The sequence below is a fragment of the Diospyros lotus genome, chromosome 1 (genome assembly GCF_014633365.1).
Source record: "Diospyros lotus cultivar Yz01 chromosome 1, ASM1463336v1, whole genome shotgun sequence".
Taxonomy (NCBI): Eukaryota; Viridiplantae; Streptophyta; class Magnoliopsida; order Ericales; family Ebenaceae; genus Diospyros; species Diospyros lotus.
In genome coordinates this window covers 50,326,889-50,342,599 of record NC_068338.1, presented here as the reverse complement: position 1 = coordinate 50,342,599, position 15,711 = coordinate 50,326,889, and the positions used below count along the sequence as shown (strand labels likewise).

At 40.8% G+C, this 15,711-nt stretch overlaps 1 protein-coding gene across 2 annotated transcripts in view; it reads right to left on the bottom strand.

The window, feature by feature from the left end:
• Positions 1 to 15,711, bottom strand: part of LOC127789285 (structural maintenance of chromosomes protein 6B-like) — a 68,208-nt gene that overhangs the window by 31,667 nt on the left and 20,830 nt on the right. For both annotated transcript variants that reach the window (XM_052318160.1, XM_052318168.1), the window contains exons 7-9: positions 1,917 to 2,036; positions 1,456 to 1,590; positions 580 to 656 (exon numbers count right to left, since the gene is read on the bottom strand). In XM_052318160.1, coding sequence (XP_052174120.1) covers positions 580 to 656; positions 1,456 to 1,590; positions 1,917 to 2,036 — 332 coding nt within the window. The remainder of the gene's footprint in view (positions 1 to 579; positions 657 to 1,455; positions 1,591 to 1,916; positions 2,037 to 15,711) is intronic.

Here is a 15,711-nt window from a genome sequence, read left to right as displayed (position 1 = left end):
ATGGTTTTTTTACTTACTCAAGTAATAAAATATTTGTCTTTGTGTGTGTGTGTGTGTGTGTGTCTTCATATTCCACTATGGGATCCTTCATAATACAAAAGTTGGCATGAATAGTACCAGTTTTTCTTTTTTTGCAAATCTGATTATTAACAAAATATACTAACAATAAATTCTGAATAAATAAAAATCTTCTAGAAGTTCAAATTGCAGTAAACCATTCAATTTGTCATTCAATGATTATATCTTACAGGTCAAGTTGCCTTACAAGAAGTAGCCATTTTCCAAAAAATGGGACCAGACAACCATGTAATATGAAAAGAAGTGCTGACTTCAAAGAAGAATATAATTGACTAGCTCAAATTCAAGATAGGACAGTTCTCAGGTGCCTGAACCTCTTGGAAACTCCTAGAGAAATGTCCAATAACTCTTGAAATGTCAACAATTTTGAATATTTTACCTATTCTGTCCGCATGCTCAATCAAAACCATTGTCATTGTTGAGTTTAATGAGCTATGAACATCATGCAAATTACTTTAATTCTAGAACTTAATAAAATAAAATAAAAATAAAAAGAATAACCTTGAAAGTGTTGTATTAGCAGCATCATACTGGTCATGAAGCTCCTTTAGCCTTTCCTCAATTTCATATTCCTCAGCCTACCACAAAATAAATATTACAACAAGGTGTTTTGCAACATGTTTCATTCACTCTCCAAATGACTGACCAAGTTGATGAAAGGAGAAAAGGAGATCAACTGTAAGAAGTTATTAGTGATGCCACTGTGCCCGGATCAGTTACATAGTAATACCAGTATAAGTTGGTGCTCTGTAACCAGCCATCTTTTCCTTCCTGTTGTCTACTTAGGTCTGACATCAACGCCAGGATTCCTCAAGTAAGAAGGGAAAGAAAGCTTTGACAGGGTTATGATGGACAAAGCCAGGCCTTGTGACCTCTGACCTTTAATCCACGACTCTTAACAGTCCAACCTCCAAGCTGGGTCCCAGAAGTCAAGCTCACCATAGCCTTGCTTGGGAGCAATAGCAGACAACATTATCCATCAAACAATTAACTTCTAATCTCAGGCACATAGGGTTCGCTGACTTCAGTCTATTTCATTTTGCTTTTCAAAGGGGACAAACAGTTGGCAGTTGGGAAATCACTGAACAAGATGCTTAGGAATATGATGTATATGATTGCTCAAATCAAGTTGAGTCAATGTCCAGGTTCAAGTTTATGAAAAAATTGTTTTCATTCTTTTTTTTTTTTTCATTTTACAACTGCTGTTACTGACAATGCTTGACATTCAGGAAATTGTCCTTTCTAGTTAGCAAATTACACCAACAGAAACAGTTGAAGAAAAGTAGTAATGAATGGGTGTCAAAAACGTATACCTTAAACTATAAGTAAAAAATATAGAGAGGAACATTCAGGAAAAAGAACATTGCAATAAAGAACCTGTGTACTCTTGATATGTTGCTCGTGAATATGATCAATTTGTTGTTCAAGCAACTTCACTTGCTTCACCATCTTCTGGATGTGGTCAATTTTGCGGTGGTGATTTTCTTCCAGCTCAAGTCGTTCTTTTGCAGCCTAAAAAATTTTTACTTTGATTGAGTGAGGGATTAACCAGCTCTCACTGTCACAATTTTGTGTATGAGAATGCTTTGAGATGGAAAATATGCTTCATGAGTGGTAATTTCCACTTTTCCTCTTCACTATGTGCAAACTTGAGCATTCAAGAGCAAAATTGATTACTTGATATTTTAAAATATTAAAGACTAACCAAGGAAAAGAACAGGAAGCAAATAACAAACAAACTTGAACAAATGGGAAAAAGAAAGCCCCAAACGAAAGCTAGAAATAAAACTAATATTTAAATGTATTTTGTCTAGCAATCAATTACCAGCCTTTCATACCAGAGAGAGACTCTGCTGCAACTCATCCTTCATTCTCCTAACTTTTGCTGTCCTCTCCATCATTAAAGCAATTTGAGTTTTCTTCTTTGTCAAGAGATCCCTCAACTCTTCCATTTTACCCTGTCAAATTTATTAAACAATCTCATCTTCCATGTCATCTGATTATTGCAAAAGCAATGAAGTAAAAGGTAGCAGATTACAAATGGATATCCACAAACAGTCCAGATATTAAAACAGTCTAGGTAATAATGTGCCATAGAAACTTCAGATGTCACAAATATATTGCCACAAAATAATTCTGTAAAGCATGACGTCAAATTCATTTCAAATGTTAGGAGTAAAACAAATCAAATGGAAAAGGCTAAAAAAAGAGCTAAAATCTCAAACTACCCTATCAATATTCAAGATGTCAAGACATTACAATAAACACTAGAAGTCCCTTTTCCACACACTTCAGACCATGCAAAAGAAAAAGAAAGGAAATGCCCACAAATAGAAGATAACCTAAGAAGAATGAAGCAACGTTGCAGAGCAGTTGATTGGTGGACGCCATCTTATTGCCACATTCAATAGTTGTCCTCAGAAAGGCATTATTAAACAAAAACAAATCATCTATAGCAGAATATATGCAAGCAAGACCATAAAAAATCTCACTTGGCTACTGCACCTATGGCATCAATCTCACATGTTCCCTGCTCCCTGGTGTAAGTTGGAACACTTGGCAATAATAGTAAATAAAACCAAAACAAAATTGCTAATAAAAAGTAAATCCACCAGAAGGTGACAAGCAGAAGAGACTACATGGGAGCAACAGCACATAGGAGAAATAAGCAGTCTGGGGTATTTTAACTTACCTCATCATGAAAGTTCAAAGACTCGGTTTTTCAAGAAGGCTAAATAGGAATACCCAGTGGCATTTTATTAATTCCTATCAGGAAGAGCGGTTCTGTATGCATCTAAACATGATGATTTTCAACCCCAATTTGCTTGTCCTGCTATTAATATTTATTAAAGGCAAATAATGATCAGGACTTATCAGGTGAAGCTTGGGTCTGAAGAGGCACCTAATACAAGCAAAGTAACTGTAAAAGTTATTATACCAACTAAGTGTTAGGACTCCCATTAGTCACACCTAACAAAGGTGTAAAAGGAAAGGAACAATAGGGGCAACCAAGGAAATTGATTCAGGGGCAAAAGAGTCAGAACTTGGTTAGAGGGGAATATTCATTCACGTGACTGAAACGGAATGAGGAATAGGTATAAAAGGGGAGGGAGGAGGAGAGAGAGGGTGTGTGGAAAATTTGGAGATTGTCAGGGAGAGAAGAGGCCCTCTCGAATTGGCTTATTAGCATATTTTTTCCTTGGGGTGTAATTGTTCAATTTTGCTACTGTAATTTGTTGTAATAGAGAAAATTCCTATTGTCATACTATGGAATACAATCAAAATTGAGGGAGTTCTATCATTCTAGTATCAGAGCAACAATCCATGGGGGTGACCGTCTCTAAGAGAGTGGGGAAATTGGAGGGAAGAATGGAGAGTTATCAACAGCAGATTGAAGGGAAGATGGAGGGTTTGCAGATAGGATTGGAATTGATGAAAAAGGAGTTCCAGAAGGTGCTTAACATAGAGAAAAACATGGCGACAATGATGGAACAGTTTCAGAAGGTGAGGAACATAGAGAAAAACATGGCGACGATGATGGAACAATTTAGCCTGCTGATGGAGAGATGGGAAGACCAGGAGAAAGGGAGGAAGAGGAAATAGTTGGCGAGAACCTACCGATGGGTTCATCCCTCATTGGGGAGGCCACACCTGAACTAGGGAACCAGAACGGGGAAGTCAATGACGAGTACAAGAGCTATGGGAGGTCGGAAGGAAGGAGTCGACGCCTGGAGATGCCCATGTTTGAAGGAGACAACCCGGATGGTTGGGTGTTTCGGGCTGAGCAGTACTTCTCCGTGAATCAATTGTCAGATGCGAAGAAGTTAGACTCCACTTCTAATGGGAGCAGCAAAGGCGACATGTGAGGAGTTGGGCGGAGCTTAAAGCGATGATGAGGAATAGGTTCTGGCCCACACAGGAAGGCACAGTGGAGGAGCGGTTCCTTCTGCTCCAGCAGTGGGGGTCCGTCAAGGACTATCGCCTCTGCTTCAAGACGCTGGCTTCATCGCTCAAGGACATGCCAGAGGCGTTATTGGAGGGACACTTTATAAATGGGTTGAGACCCGACATACGGACGGAGATGAGGGTGTTGAGCCTGATTGGGCTAGAGCAAATGATGGACCTAGCCCAACGAATTCAGGAGAGGAATCTAGTGGTCCGAGGGAGTCATTCTGGTCTCGACCCAAACAGAGCACAAGCCCCTGCAACCCTGGTCGCCAACCAACAACGAGGGAAGTACAAATGAGAGTGAACTACAAGCCAAATGTAATGGCTCCTTGGTGCCTCCCTCGAACCACTAAGTGAGAGTGAACTACAAGCCAAACGAGCTAAGGGGTTGTGTTTTCATTGTGACAAGAAATATACGATTGGACACAAATGTAAGAACAAAGAGCTGCAGGTGATGGTAATTTACGAGGAGGAAAGGGAAGAAGAAGATATAGAAGGAGCTAAAATAGGGGAGAATTCAAGAGAGGAAGGTGATACGATCAAAACGGGGGAAGTAGTGGAGCTGTCCATAAACTTGGTAGTGGGATTAACCCCTCCACAGATCATGAAGATCAAAGTGGAAACAGAGGGTCAGGAGGTGGTGGTCCTAATTGAGAGCGGGGTTTCCCATAACTTTATAGCGTCTGAATTGGGGCAGAAATTGGGACCGGTCCAAACACAAACAATAGGCTATGGCGTGATCATGGGGTCGGGCATGGTTGTTCAAGGGGTTGGAGTGTGTAAGGGGGTAACCTTAACACTGCAAAATGTGGAACTAGTGGAGGATTTCCTACCATTATGACGCAGCGTGTAGCGCGAGTGTGAAGAAAACACACCAAAATAAACCCTTGAAAAAACAAACTTCAATAGCTGAAGCTTGGCTCTCAAAAAAACGCAAAAACAAGACTGTTTTGCTAAGAAAACCCAAATAGGTTGCTGAAATTTAATTGAGAAAAACTTGATTACGAACTCTAGATACTAGGCATATTTATAGTATTTGACTAATCCAAATCCATCTAATATTTGTAAACAAAATCCAACTAAAATCCTAATAAAAATAAAATCCTAATCCAACAAGAAGTAGAATCCTAAATCAAGTAGAAACCTGAAATTGAATCCTAAATCAAGTAGAATTCTAAAACTTAAGAAGTATTAAAATATTGTTCCGGCGTGATCGGGTCGGCTTTGGGCCGGGTCTTGATTGGTGACCGCATTATTCACCTCCACTTGAGAAGAATTCATCCTCGAATTATGATCTGGGTATGACAACTCAACGTCCGGCTAATACAAAGAAAGATCAGCAACATTGAATGTTTTGGAAATACCCATATGATTTGGCAAATCCACAACATAAGCATTATTATTGATCTTCTTTGTAATCTTATAAGGACCATACTTCTTTGGCTTGAGCTTGTTTTGTTGTCCTGCAGGAATCCGTTCATTCTTCAAGAATATCATGACTTCATCTCCAATCGCAAATACCTTGTATTTCCTATGCTTGTCAGCTGCTGCCTTGTACTTCTTATTCACCTCATGCAACTTTTGCTTGACATCTTCCTGAACTGCTTGAATGTGTTCGGCTAAGTCACTAGCTGCAACACTGAAACCTGGTACCTTTGGCAATTTTACCAAATCCAATGCATGATTAGGAACTTTCATGTATACGATAGAGAATGGTGATCTTCCTGTTGAGCTATGCACGGCGTTGTTGTAGGCAAATTCCACTTGAGCTATGACTAGGTCCCATTGTCTTGGCTTGTCATTGCAAACACTGCGAATCAGATTTCCTAAGGTACAATTCACCACCTCTGTCTGTCCATCAGTCTGGGATGTGTTCTGCTGCTGAAATTCAAAGATGAATAGAACATTCTCCACAAGGTAATCCAGAAGTGACTCAAAAACCTTGTATCACAATCCGAAGTAATAGTTTTAGAGACTCCATGTAGTCTAACAATCTCCTTGAAAAACAGTTTGGTTGTAGCTACTGCATCTGTCATCTTCTTGCATGGGAGAAAGTGCGCCATCTTGGAAAACCTGTCAACCACTACAAAAACAAAATCCATACCTCATTGGGTTCGCAGTAGACCCAACACGAAGTCCATAGACAAATCTTCCCAAATAGCATTGGGAACGGGCAATGGCATGTAGAGACCGGCGTTAGAAGAGTGCCCCTTAGCTATTTGACATATATAACACCTCGCCACAATAATAGAAACATCTCTCCTTGCTCTTGGCCAATAATACCTTCCCATAACAGCTTCAATAGTCTTGTCTCTGCCAAGATGCCCTGCTAAGCCACCACCATGCAAATCTCGAATAATTTTCTCACGAAGAGATGTGCAAGGGATGCACAACTGATTTCCCTTCATGAGAAACCCATCATGCACATAGAAATCTCCTGACGGTTGCCGAGACATGCATTGTTCCCACACATGTTTGAAATTCTCGTCTGTCGCATATAATTCTTTCAAGCACTCAAACTCAACAATCTCAACACTAAGGGTCTTGATCAAATCCACATGCCTACTCAAAGCGTCCGCCACTCGATTATGCACAATTTTATAAGAAAATTTATCAATAAAAGCATACCATCTAGCATGCATATCATTCCTCAATTGCCTTTGGCTACTCAAGTACTTAAGAGCTTGGTGATCCGTGTAAAGAACAAATTCTTTGGCAATCAAGTAATGTTCCCATGTCTTAAGAGCCCTCACCACTGCATAAAACTCCTTATCATTAGTAAACCACTTTCTTCTGGCTTCACACAACTTCTCACTAAAAAATGCAATTGGTCTCTTCTCTTGGGATAACACAGCACCTATACCCACTCCACTCACATCACACTCAACCTCAAACAATTTGTCAAAACTTGGCAAAGCTAAGACAAGAGCGATACATAATTTCTCTTTTATCAAGGCGAAACTTTGATCTTGTTCTGCACCCCAATGGAACTTTCCTTTCTTTAAACACTCAGTAATTGGAGCCACAATACTACTATAGTGTTTGATAAACCGCTTATAGAAAGTTGCTAACCCATGGAAACTTCGCACATCACTGACATTTTTAGGGGTTGGCCACTCTCTAATAGCTCACACTTTTTCCTCATCTACCTTTATGCCCTATTTGCTTATAACAAAGCCCAAGAACAACAAGCTCTCACTCATAAAAGTACACTTCTTCAAATTACCATAAAGTTTGTTTTCCCTCAACACACTCAACACATCCCGAATATACCCCTCATGCTCATTAATAGACTTACTGTATATCAAAATATCATTAAAATACACCACAACGAATTTACCAATGAAATGGCGTAATACTTGATTCATTAGTCTCATGAAAGTGCTTGGTGCATTGGTTAGTCCAAAGGGCATGACTAATCACTCAAACAACCCATCTCTCATCTTGAAAGTTGTCTTCCACTCATCTCCAGATCGAATTCTGATTTAATGATAACCACTTCTAAGATCAATTTTGGTAAAAATCACAGCCCCATCAAGTTGATCAAGCATGTCGTCCAGCCTAGGAATTGAAAATTTGTACCCAATAGTATTTTTGTTGATGGCTTTACTGTCAACACACATCCTCCAACTCCCATCTTTTTTTGGTGTCAATAATGCTGGCACTGCACATGGACTCATGCTAGTCTGAATGTGCCATTTTCTCAACAATTCCTCTACTTGCTCATGCAAAATCTCATTCTCCCTAGGACTCATCATGTAGTGTGGTAGATTAGGCAAGCTAGAACCAGAAAGCAAGTCAATGTGGTGTTGAATATCCCTCATAGGAGGTAGCTCATTAGGCAACTCCTCAGGAACCACATCAAGAAATTCCTCCAACAATCCCTGCACCTCCACTAGAATTTGATTCACCTTCAGTGGCTCACTCATGCTCTCTCCCTTGATAACCAATAAGTGAACCTCTCGAGTATCTTTATACTCCCTCACAAACTCAGTGTGCTTATGTGTAATGGTAAGAAAATTTCACCCCTCCACTTCAGAAGCTTTGGTTTAGTTCTTTTCCACTATGAGTAACAAAGTATAACGCACACCTTCTTTCTCAAGCTGATATGTGTTCTTCCTACCCGAGTACTTAGCATCCACATCAAATTGCCAAGGCCTCCCAAATAAAATATGGCAAGCATTCATATCAACAATATCACAATAGACTTCATCAGAGTACTTACCAACAGAGAAAGGCACCTTGCAACATTCATCCACATGTATGCCACCAACTTCTTTGATTCATCCAATCATGTAAGGGCTTGGATGTTTTTCAGGAGTTAACTGCATCTTTGCCACCACGTCTCTTCCTATAATGTTCTCCTAACTTCCACTATCAATAATCAACTCAAAGATTTTTCCTTTCACCGTACACCTCGTGCGAAAAAGCTTATGCCGTTGAGTAATATCTTTATTCTTTTGAGATAGCCTTAACTTCCTCACTACAAAGGTATATTCCTCATGTCCATAATCTTCTTCGTCATTGTAACATCCCGCATCGAGCGATAGGAAGATCCGGGACAACTTACCTTGATGGGCCTACGCGAACTTCTCAGGGGGGTCACCCATCCTTGGATTACCCCAAGTCAAGCACGCTTAACTTGGGAGTTTTTTGCCAACATTCAACCCAAAAGGTATTCAGCTGGTGTTGTTTCCTTCCTTATCTATTCTCGATATATACTATTCTCCTATGGGCTCTCGAGGTATTACATTCTCCCCCCCTTGAGCACATGACGTCCTCGTCATACGACCTTACAACTGGTCCTATATCTTCTCCCCTTGGGGGCTGCCATCCTAGAAGCCTGCCAGAAGTCGCTCCTTGTACAGGCCCTCGAGCCCCAGCACCACTCCCCGCCCTCTTCGGACCGCCTTCACCAAGGGTCGGCTCTAATACCACCTGTAACATCCCGCATCGAGCGATAGGAAGGTCCGGGACAACTTACCCTGATAGGCCTACGCAAACTTTCCAGGAGGTCACCCATCCTTGGATTACCCCAAGTCAAGCACGCTTAACTTGGGAGTTCTTTGCCAACATTCAGTTCAAAAGGTATCTAGCTGGTGTTGTTTTTTTCCTTACCTATCCTCGATATATACTATTCTCCTCTGGGCTCCCAAGGTATTACAGTCATCCTCACCATCAGGCCCGCAATATACTTCCTCTTCAGCAACATCTTCCTCTTCCCTTTCTACAATGTTAACTGTTTTCCTCCTTGGGCAATCACTAGATCGATGTCCAACCTCATTGCACTTGAAACATTTTAAAAGAATAGGCTTTGCATAAGGATTAGGGGATTTTGGAAGATTAGAAGTAGTACCTCGAATGTTTTCCCCCGTTGTAACCTTATTAGGGTTGGCTATATGGGGTGAATTGGAGGGTTGCGTTCCCTGAACCGACTTGCCTTTATCAAAAGCTGCTTGTTTATTTTCATTCTCACTATACCGACGATAATTGTCATTACGAGCTCTCTCACTCAACATTAACACAACCTTTAAAGTTAAGTTCCTTGTTTCTTGCACACTCAGAACCATCTAAACCCCAATTTTGTCACAAATAACAGGCTTCAATCCATTCAAGTAACAAGCTGCTTGTTGATTGTCACTTTCTAACAATTGGTTTCTCTCTACCAATCGCAAAAACTCAGAGATATATTCATTCACACTCTTCATTCCCTGTGCACATCTTTGATAAGCTTCAAACATATATTGTTCATAGTCAGGGGGCAAAAACCTACCTCTTAACAGCTGCTTCATTCGTCTCCATGTCTAAACTGGTTGTCGGTCTTCCCTCAATCTCGTCTCTCTTAATCGCTCCCACCAAACGGATGCATCGCCCTTCAATCTGTAAGCCACTAACTTTACTTGTCGTTCATCTAGGATCTCCATGTATTCGAAAAAACGGTCAACCTCAGTGATTCAATCCAAGAACCCCTTAATATCAAGATCTCCACTAAAGGTAGGAATATCAACTTTTAGTTTATACTCATCGTTACCCCAGTGGTTGTGCTAATGCGCATTCCTCCTAACCCCTCTACCACCAAGGTTAGCTATTGCTCGACCAAAATCATCATCTTCATCAATATCTTCAATCACTGGTCTTCTAGGATTAACAAGGACATGATTAATGGGTGGTCTTCTCGCTCCGGCTTGATTCACCCCATTATTCAGGTTCCTGTCATTATCAACTCGTAGTAAGGTACCCAATTGGTTGCTAATTTGCTCCAATCGCTATTAGATAGTACGAGTTACTTCCCGCTGTTCTTCGATTGCTCTCCAAACTGCGAACAACCCCCGATCACCGTCACGAGGCTAGTTGCTACCGTTACCTTCAAGATTAGCCATCTGATTGGTTAATTAACCGCTACCACCTAACGCAGAGTGTAGCGCGAGTGTGAAGAAAACACACCAAAATAAACCTTTGAAAGAACAAACTTCAATAGCCGAAGCTTAGCTTTCAAGAAGATGCAAAAACAAGACTTTTTTGCTAAGAAAACCCAAATTGGTTGCTGAAATTTAATTGAGAAAAACTTGATTACAAACTCTAGATGCTAGGCATATTTATAGTATTTGACTAATCCAAATCCATCTAATATTTGTAAACAAAATCCAACTAGAATCCTAATAAAAATAAAATCCTAATCCAACATGAAATAGAATCTTAAATCAAGTAGAAACATGAAATTGAATCCTAAATCAAGTAGAATTATAAAACTTAAAAAATATTAAAATATTATTCCGGCGTGATCGGGTCAGCTTTGGGCCAGGTTTTGATTGGTGACCGCATCACATTGGAGTTGGGAAGCTTAGACATAATCCTCAGAATGAAGTGGTTGGCCACACTCAAGGAGACACAAATGGATTGGGTCTCATTAGTTATGAAGTTTAGAGTAGGGGGAGCTACCATAACACTGCATGGGGATCCCAGCCTCAGTAAAACCTTGGTAGCGTTGAAGTCGATGATAAAGGTGTTTAAAGAGAATGGAGAAGGGGTGTTGTTGGAGTTGCAGAGTTTAACTGCCAAGGAAAAGGAAGCGGGAGGGGCAGTCCCTGGCAGCTTGCAGGAGCTACTAGCAGAGTTTGAGCATGTATTTGAGGAGTCATGTGGGCTTCCCCCACACCAGAGGCAGGACCACGTGATTACATTGCAACCAAGAGTGCCTCCGGTGAATGTACATCCTTACCGATACCCCCCACCTTCAGAAAAATGAGATTAAGAGGCTGGTTCGAGAGATGTTGGCAGCAAGGCTTATCAAGTCGAGTGTGAGTCCCTTTTCCAGCCCAGTGTTGCTAGTCAAGAAGAAGGATGGAGGTTGGAGATTTTGCGTTGCGTTGACTATAGAGTTTTAAACAATGTAATAATTCCCGATAGATTTCCAATTCCAATTATTGAAGAATTATTGGATGAATTGAATGGGGCTGTTGTTTTCTCCAAGTTGGACTTGAAATCGAGGTATCATCATATACGAATAGCACCTAATGACATTCCTAAGACTATTTTTTGCACACGAGGAAATTATGAATTTTTGGTTATGCCATTTGGGTTAACAAATGCCCCCGCCACGTTCCAATCTTTGATGAATGAGCTCTTTAAGGAGCATTTGAGGCACTTCATTTTGGTGTTTTTTTATGACATTTTGGTTTACAGTAAGGACAGGGCCAAACACAGGGAACATTTGAGGTGTGTGTTGGGGCTCCTAGCAGTTCACCGACTATATGCTAATGCGGAGAAGTGTCAGTTTGGGCTGCGAGAGATTGAGTATTTGGGGCACATCATTTCTCAAGAAAGGGTGGTTGCGGATAGCTCTAAAGTTAAGGTGGATATGGAGTGGCCCAGCCCTAAATTCTTGCGTGACTTTAAGGGTTCTTGGACCTTACAGGGTATTATCGGAGATTTGTGAAGGATTACAAAAAGTGGCATGGCCATTGACAGATCGCCTCCAGAAGGGTAATTTCTTTTTAGATGAATTAGCGGAGCAGGCTTTTCAATCCCTTAAAAAGGTGATGACCGATCTGCCAGTGTTGGCTTTGCCAGATTTTTTGAGGGAATTCATTGTTGAGACCGATGCGCCTGGGCATGGATTAGGGGCAATCTTGATGTAGGAACAGCGACCAATTGCCTTTTCAATCACTCCCTAAATTCCACTGGTCAAAATAGGTCAGTGTATGACAAGGAACTGATAGCAATAGTATTTGCAGTGAGGAAGCGGCGACATTATCTTCTCTGGCGTAAGTTTGTTATTAAGACAGATCAACGAAGCCTTAAATTTCTTATGGAGCAACGGGTGGTCAATCCAAAGTGTAAAAAATGGGTCATGAAGATGATGGGGCACGATTTTGAGATTCAATATCATCCTGGATTGGAAAACTGAGCAGCTGATGCTCTCTCACGCCTCCATTCCCCTACCACGTTAATAGCCCTCTCCATTCCCCGAATATTATAGCTAGACCAACTAAAAAAGGAGGCAGAAGGAGATGAGCCACTCCAGCAAATTGTTAGAGAAGTACAAATGAATCCTTCTAGCAAACCCAACTTTGCATTGGTGGATGGCCATTTGCTATTCAAAAGCAAGTTGTATCTTCCTAAAGGGTCTGCTTTAATTCCGTTAATGTTGAAGGAAAGGCATGATGGACCAGTTGGGGGTCATTCCAGGTTTCTCAAGACTTATAAGAGGATAGCCGCCAATGTGCATTGGGTGGGGATGAAGCAGGACATTCAGCAATATGTCCAGCAATGCCATGTGTGCCAGCAGAATAAATGAGGTTCTATCACCCGGTGGGTTGCTACAGCCACTTCCAATTCCTAGTTAAGTTTGGGAAGATGTGTCTATGGATTTCATCAAAGGGTTACCCAAGTCGGTAGGGATGGATACTATCTTGGTGGTAGTGGGTCAACTAAGTAAATACAGACATTCTATTGCCTTAAGACACCCATTTACAACAACAAGTGTTGTGGGATTTTTGTGAAGGAGATTGTACAGTTACATGGGGTTCCAAATTCTATTGTTTCTGATAGAGATAGAATTTTTGTTAGCTATTTTTGGGAAGAATTATTCAGGCTGCAAGGCACTCAATTGAATAGAAGCACATCCTACCATCCTCAGTCCGATCGCCAAACAGAGGTCTTAAATCGCACATTGGAGACGTACCTTCGCTGCTTCTCCTCCTTCAAGCCTAAGGCATGGTACAGCTGGCTACCATGGGCGGAATATTGGTATAACACTTCCTTCCATGTCTCTTCTAGATTGACTCCGTTCTAGATAGTCTATGGGCGTGAACCTCCCCCACTATTCAGGTTCGAGAAGGGCACCATTGTTGTTTCGATAATTGAACAGCAATTGTTAGAGCGGGATTTTGTTTTTGGAAGAATTGTAGTCCCAACCATTGCGGGCACAAGCAATGATGAAGGAAACAGTAGATAAAAGGAGGGATGTGAAATTCAAGGTGGGTGATCTGGTTTATGTTAAAATTCGCCCCTACAGGCAGAAGACATTGGCTACTTGGGTGAATGAGAAGCTATCACCTAAGTTTTACGGGCCTTTTGCAGTGGAGAAAAGGATCAGAAAGGTGGCCTACAAGCTGTCTCTACCACCTTCTTGTGCAATCCACCTTGTATTCCATGTCTCCCAGCTTCACAAAGTGGAAGGAGCAGTGTGGGAAACGACTGAATTTCCCAACCAGTTACAGCTGAGTGGGAAATGAAGGTGAAACCAGAATTTCGGCTAGGTGTAAGGCCAAGCAGGGGAAAGAATCTACGGAGCCTTAAGGTTCTTATACAATAGAAGCAGTTGCCATCCCTAGAAGCCACCTGGGAACCCTATCATTAGATTCTGCATCAGTTTCCTAAATTTCACCTAGAGAACAAGGTGAAACTTGTGGGTGGGAGTATTGTTAGGACTCCCGTTAGTCACACCTATCAAAGGCGTAAAAGGAGGAGAACAATAGGGGCAACTAAGGAAATTGATTCAGGGGCAAAAGAGAAGTTGGTTAAAGAGGAATATTCATTCACGTGGCTGAAACGGAATGAGCAATAGGTATAAAAGGGGAGGGAGGAGGAGAGAGAGAGGGTGTGGAAAATTTGGAGATTGTCGGGGAGAGAAGAGGCCTTCTTGAATTGGCCAATTAGCATATTTTTTCCTTGGGGTGTAATTGTTTCAGTTTTGCTACTGTAATTCACTGTAATAGAGAAAATTCCTACTGTCATACTGTGGAATACAATAAAAAATGAGGGAGTTCTATCACTAAGCTCTTTGAAGACTCCATTAAAAGGTCAAGTGTGCCTTGCTACTACATGCTAGGTATACACAGAAGAGAGGGCTTACTTACTGTGAGAAAAAGCATTGCCAGAACAGAAAAGAAACAAACCGGCACATCCATCCAACCTCCTCAGAATATACTTAACATCTACCTATATCAGGTTTATGCTTCACATGTTTACGGATAAAAAAGCATTGAATCTTCATTGAAGAGAAAAAACTCCCAAAATCCAAAATAGTGAGCTCAATGGATAAACTATAACTAGCATTCTCACTCCTCCAAATCAATGTATGTTCCTCCCAAATATTTCACCATGGGCACATGGCATTGTTGGCAACAACTCTCCCATTTCCCTACTACAACAGTTCCCAAAATCCCACCTCTCCTCACTCTCCCTACCAGCCTACTAAAACAAAGAGGACAGGAAAAACACACCCAACCAACCTCTACAATGCAAATACAGATTCATAAAGGTACTTAGTCCATACCCAGATAATTAAGGCAAAGCCAGTCATCATTGGCAATAGGATACCAATTATCAAATGGACATGTTAAAAAAAAAATCTTAAGCTACTTCAGCACAAGGAGTATATGCTTAGAGACTAGAAGTGAAATTAACTAATTTACTGATTGGGCTCTATGACTGAACCTTCAAAAGTTTAAGGTTCTATCAAGAAAAACTCTCTGTTGGCCGGTTAACAGCCCTGGAAAATGAGGAGGGGGAGAAGGGAGTGTGGAGCGGATCTCTGATATCACTGAAGAGAATACAATAGCTTTTAAAGGGGGAAAAAAATATCTCTATTTGAAGGAATTCTCCAACTATCTCTACCTACCAGCTAACAGCCCACTAACCAAACAACCAATAACTACCAACTGAATCAAAGAATTGCTGTAATCAACAACTGAAGCAATCAGCAATAGCTAACTGCCACATGTCCTATTCCAGTTGTCAACAGCTATAATAATTTTAGCTATTCATCTCATTGCCCTGCCCTTTAAAATGTACCTTGTCCTCAAGGGGTAAATTAGGATAAAATTTGAATAAATTGTTGGTATTCCATCCAAGTAGCTTCTTCAACGGGCAAACCCTCCAACTGCACCAATACTTAATTTGTCACCAATATCCTGTTTTCAAGGATGGCTAAGGGTGTTACAACTGGTTTATTATTCACTTATCAATGGAAGAGGAATGAAAATTGCTTGTTGATTAGTCCCTTTATAAGGCTTGAGTTGGGAATTGTAGAAAATAAGTTGCATTCTACTGTTTTCTGAAAATTCCAACTAGCAAGCAACAACCACGATTTGCTGTAGAATTTTCTAAGGTCCATAGAATCATTTGCACAATTTTTGCCACCTCTGAGACTGTTTATGTCTATGGGGTTGTCTTTAGCCA